Source organism: Sycon ciliatum, chromosome 5 (assembly GCF_964019385.1).
Source record: "Sycon ciliatum chromosome 5, ocSycCili1.1, whole genome shotgun sequence".
Taxonomy (NCBI): domain Eukaryota; kingdom Metazoa; phylum Porifera; class Calcarea; order Leucosolenida; family Sycettidae; genus Sycon; species Sycon ciliatum.
The window spans coordinates 9,444,420-9,449,276 of record NC_088647.1 but is presented as its reverse complement, the minus strand read 5'-3'; the positions used below and the strand labels follow the sequence as shown (position 1 = coordinate 9,449,276).

Genomic DNA, 4,857 nt, shown 5'->3' with positions numbered 1-4,857 from the left:
CATGTGTGTGTGTGTGTTTGTGTGTGTTTGCGTGTGTGTGTGTGCCCGTATGCTCTCTTGTTTGTAAGCTTTTTGTCAGTGTACATACACACTCACTGTTATACCAGCACAGGGGAAGGACACAAGGGACAAGGGAAGGAGAGTACAGTGTAGCTATCAGATGAAACCGACCGGGGAGTTGTGCAAACCTACTCGTACTTGTATGGATCCCTTACAACAACCAACAGAACTCACATAAAGCTCGTGGTGATGATTACGGTATTCAAAAGCGTAACTATAGTCACTAGGAACTCGATGATATGAGAGAATGAACTGTACAAGCAAAAGTACAATAAAGATCTTCTTATTTGGTAATGTTGTAGGGAACGTGTAGCTATAAGCAGTGAGCACACATCATACTGACGCCATGTACACAAGACGTCACAGAAAGAAGAAGAAAAGATTTCAGTGAATGGCCAACGGTCAACATGGTCGGCATGCGCTGATAAAGGCAAATAAAAGCCACGACTTGCCAAAGAGGTCTGCGCTAGTGAAAACAGTTTAACTATACAGTGACTGTGAGTATAGGTCTATGGATGTGCAAACATGTTCGGGTCACCGGTGGCACACACACACAAATGTACTGTGCATATACAATTAATACATGGGGCACTGGCCACATATCACACCACTGAATAATCACACAACAACATGCCCAGCTTCAAATTGTAGACACTACATCTCCTATTTTAAACGAATATGCGATCCAGAGCGCTACGGGACGTACGCTGCGTGTACAGTGCTGCCCAATGGAATCCAATCGTGTGAGTCGAGTTTGCACCCTGCACCACTTCACATCCCATTGTTTGCAGGTAGGGCCTAGGGCTGCACAGCACCCGGCACGTACTGGGCTCACAATATCGGATTTCATTGAGCAGCGCTGCACACTACATGTAGTATGCAGGTAGATGGCTGTACCAGTGGTGCACTCACAGTAACACAGCATTGTACAGAAGCTGCTAGCCAGCACTTAGCATGCTAGTAGTCTGCAGAAGCGTCTCCCAGCCGCAGCTGTATGTCCATCACCTCAAGCCACCAGAGTACTTCGCAGTTGGCGTCCGCGGACAGGTCGGCGATCTTCGTTGTCATCACCGATGCTGCATCACCTTCTGTACTTGGAGCGTGCATCACGTGTCCCGTGATCATGACGTATTTACCTGTGCCATGATCGCGAAGAATAAGAAAAAAAACGATACATGTATGACGCGTGCACGGTAGGGTGGTCCAATGATTGTTTTGGGACCTTCAACAGTGAAACTAGTGAGATTGAAACAGATATGTGTGTGTGTGCATGTGTGTGTGTGTGTGTGTTGGTGTGTTGGTGTTAGCAAGAGTGACTAAACTGCCGAGAGTCTGCACGCAGGGTCTCCGACGGCGAAACTCACATCACGTGTTCAAAGTACGATTTGTACTACGTACAAGAAAGGCTAGCGTGCGCGTAGTCTGAGTGTCTGCCATGATCATGACTGATGGCTCGCATACTGGTAAGCTGAGTGGGCTTTTGTCAGGAGTGCTATTTTTCCAGCTCTGCTGGTCGCTGGAAACGTACGACGGGAACACTACACCATGTACCACATGATGTGAGTTTTCGCCATTGGGGGAGTCGGACCCAATAGAAAGGGCATCAACAGTAACTGTTGCACACTCTTGGGAGCTCATAATTTGTAATAATTTGTTATACGTTGTGTGTGTGTGTGTGTGTGTGTGTGTGTGTGTGTGTGTGTGTGTGTGTGTGTGTGTGTGTGTGTGTGTGTGTGTGCGCGTGTGTATGTGTGTGTGTGTGTGTGTGCGTGTGTGTGCGCATGCAAAAAAAAGCTATGCCTCAGCATTGCTTCTATGTGCATTCATCCATACCTAGCTCTAGCCAGGACTCGCCCGTAATCAGAGCATGAAGTCCCATTATAATCACCAGCCCAGTGCCATCATCAATCGTCACTTGATTTCCATTGTCGACAATTTGGACAATCACTCCCTGAGTCCAAATATGAAAGCCTCTGTCTCCTTCGCGACAGGGGAGCTGGTGGATCTGGCAGGCTAGAAGCTTCGTAGCAGCCTCTCGAAGAGCACCAAATTTATCCTCCTCCGAACTCATCAGATAAGGAACACGATACAACAAACCCAATATTTTTCATTGGACTGACTCTTGACGTAAACCAAACGTGCATGCTGTTGTTTTGAATGCGTTTTGAACAGGGAGTCGTCAAATACGGTATTTGACGACTAATCGATCCCTAGGCTAGCCCTGGTTTTGAATAGTGAAATCTTTTTGTGTTGTTTCCCGCGAAATGGCTATCAATCATTTTGTCAGTGGATCAAGAAACCATGCCCCATGGCAGCGTGTGAGCGTTTTTGAGACGCTACATGCTGTACATGTAGCGAATGTCCTGGACGTCACGTCAAGCAAGATAAGAGCTGCTATGCTAAGTCAAAGTGATTTACGCATAATGACTATGTGTTGGAGTAGATTTATGATTGGAAGGAATCAACAAAAGAAAGAAACGCAGCCGCTCCATGCAGCACTGCCAGCAGTCTTCAAGTTGAAGAGTCGTTGAGACGAATCATAAGGCAAAGCCTGACAAGCACCACCTTTGTTTTGACTCCTGAGTGACTCGGAGCGAATGGAGACCGGGGAGAGGTATTTCAGCCTGAGGTGACATACTGTGTACCTCATCGGAGCCGTGATCACTCATCATTCATTATCACAGTCCCCAGGTCCAGTCTGCGCCAGGCGTGGATTCAAAGTTAGGTGGCTAGCGTCTTGACTTGTGAAGTTGTCTGGAGTACGGCGAGTGCCTGCTAGTATTGTTGCGTGACTCGATAATGAAGAGGAAGCCTCCGGCATCAACACATCCTGCCTCCACCACGGCAAAAGGGGCAGCCAACCCGCGGCTGAGTGCGTCGACTAATGTATCCGGGCGCCTTAAAAACCCTGCTGGCACAGCAGCTGGGCAGTCAGTGGCAGGTGCAGCGGATAGCGCTGCCGGACGCCTATCCAGGATAAGCCGAACGCGCAGCGCCAGACCGGGCGCTCTGGCGTCGCTGCAGGAACAGCTGCACGCACAACCCGTCGACGGACTGATCGGAGGCGGTGGCGCGGACTCCGTCATCGTCGACAAGGAGATCTTGCGCCAGCTGAGCGCCCAGGACATCCGCGACCTGCGGCTGGTGTTTGATACGTTCGACACGCGTAGTAAAGGGCTCGTCAATGAGCACGAACTCCGGCGTGCTATGAAGTGTCTTGGTTTCAGGGTAAGTCCATGCAATCCATGTACATGTAGAAGATAATAAACTGGTGATGTCAGCAGTTGGGACAGTCAGTGCCCCCCTCCCCTTACTGCCATATATTGCGATGGCATTTTCGGACACTACGTTGAACGATACTAGTTCACTGTTCCCCGTCCCTTTCTGATGCTGCGCAATACAGGCTCCGGCGGCTGTAGTGGTCGTGCTCACAACCACATATTAGTGGGAGTATCATGCATATCGTAGTTAGCATCCAACAGTCCGACTTACATACATGTACATGTAGGTCAATGGCAGCACTTACAGTGCACTAGATGTGTATCGGTAAGTCCATGATCAGAGAAAAGGTCCTACTGTCCTAACGTCAATTTCACTGAATAAATATCATGCGTTCCATGGGGCTTTTGAAGCCGTTGATAATAAGAGTCGATCACTAATTCAAGTTTTGATTAAATCATGCAGTTGGTGACCATACTGACTCCGATTACTGGGCCATGTCTTTGTGAAGGCCTTGAGTCGGTACTAGGGCTCGGTTTTGTTTTGTCTCAACGTCTGTGTGTATGTGTGTGTGTGTGTGTGTGTGTGTGTGTGTGTGTGTGTGTGTGTGTGTGCGTGTGCGTGTGTGTGCGCGTGTGTGTGTGTGTGTGCGTGTGTGCGTGTGTGTGTGTGTGTGTGTGTGTGTGTGTGTGTGTGTGTATGCGCATGCATGCTTGCACGTGGGTGTATCACTGTGGCATGCATGCGTGTTTGCCTATTTCTTCCATGCCGGGGTGACGGTCATGGTTACAGATGTCTCAGAAGGCGACGCAGGAAGCTATCGCCGATCTGGCCCTGTCTAGCGCCAGTGCACTGAACTTTGAAGAGTTCCTGCATTGTGTCATACTCCACCAGGGCGACAGTCGTGACATGCACGAGGAAATCCTGAAGGGATTCCACATGTTTGATACGGCGCACAAGGGGAAGATCACGCTAGCCGACCTGAAGCGGGTCAGCGAGGAAACTGGGGAGCGCTTCTCCGAGCAGGACTTGATGGAGATGATCGAGGAAGCCGATCGTGACGGCGACAATGCCGTCAGCAAGCAGGAGTTTGTCAACATCATGCTGCGCACCAACCTCTTTCTGTAGTGAGCACGCGTGCGCTGGTGTGCCTCGTGCCTTGAGAATCATGATAATCGCAGTGTCTGAGCTGCACATTGTCTGCACAGCTCTACAGGTTCCATGGCGTTGAGATAGGCCTGGCACAGTGTAGGTAAGCCCGGCAAGATACCACTCATTGCCGCTGCCAGCTAGCTAGCATACATACAGTGCCATGCATGCCAGACCATACAATATTGCAAGCAGCTAACACTGCTCATGCCACTCTACTAAGCCCATGATTGCACTGTTCCATGATGGATTGTGGCATAGCTGTACAGAGGTGATTGCACTGTTGCATGGACTGTGGCATAGCTCAGTGTACAGAGGCCGGTTATTGCACTGTTCCGGGCCATGGATTGTGGCATAGCTGTACAGACTACAGAGGTTGAGGTGCTACTTAGTACTTGAGCCGCTGGGACTGACAGGACTATACTGTAG

At 49.6% G+C, this 4,857-nt stretch overlaps 1 protein-coding gene and 1 long non-coding RNA gene across 2 annotated transcripts; one reads left to right on the top strand and one right to left on the bottom strand.

The window, feature by feature from the left end:
• Positions 1 to 235: 235 nt before the first annotated feature.
• Positions 236 to 2,260, bottom strand: LOC135816601 (uncharacterized). Its single transcript, XR_010553402.1, has 2 exons — positions 1,894 to 2,260; positions 236 to 1,196 (listed from the first exon to the last, which is right to left on the bottom strand). It is a non-coding gene; the product is annotated as an uncharacterized LOC135816601 (long non-coding RNA).
• A 228-nt stretch (positions 2,261 to 2,488) lies between these two features.
• LOC135817499 (uncharacterized) lies at positions 2,489 to 4,694 on the top strand. The gene is made up of 2 exons (XM_065330701.1): positions 2,489 to 3,288; positions 4,072 to 4,694. The coding sequence occupies exons 1-2, from the start codon at positions 2,860 to 2,862 to the stop codon at positions 4,405 to 4,407; spliced, it is 765 nt and encodes a 254-aa protein (XP_065186773.1). The 5' UTR covers positions 2,489 to 2,859; the 3' UTR covers positions 4,408 to 4,694.
• The last annotated feature ends 163 nt before the right edge of the window (positions 4,695 to 4,857 follow it).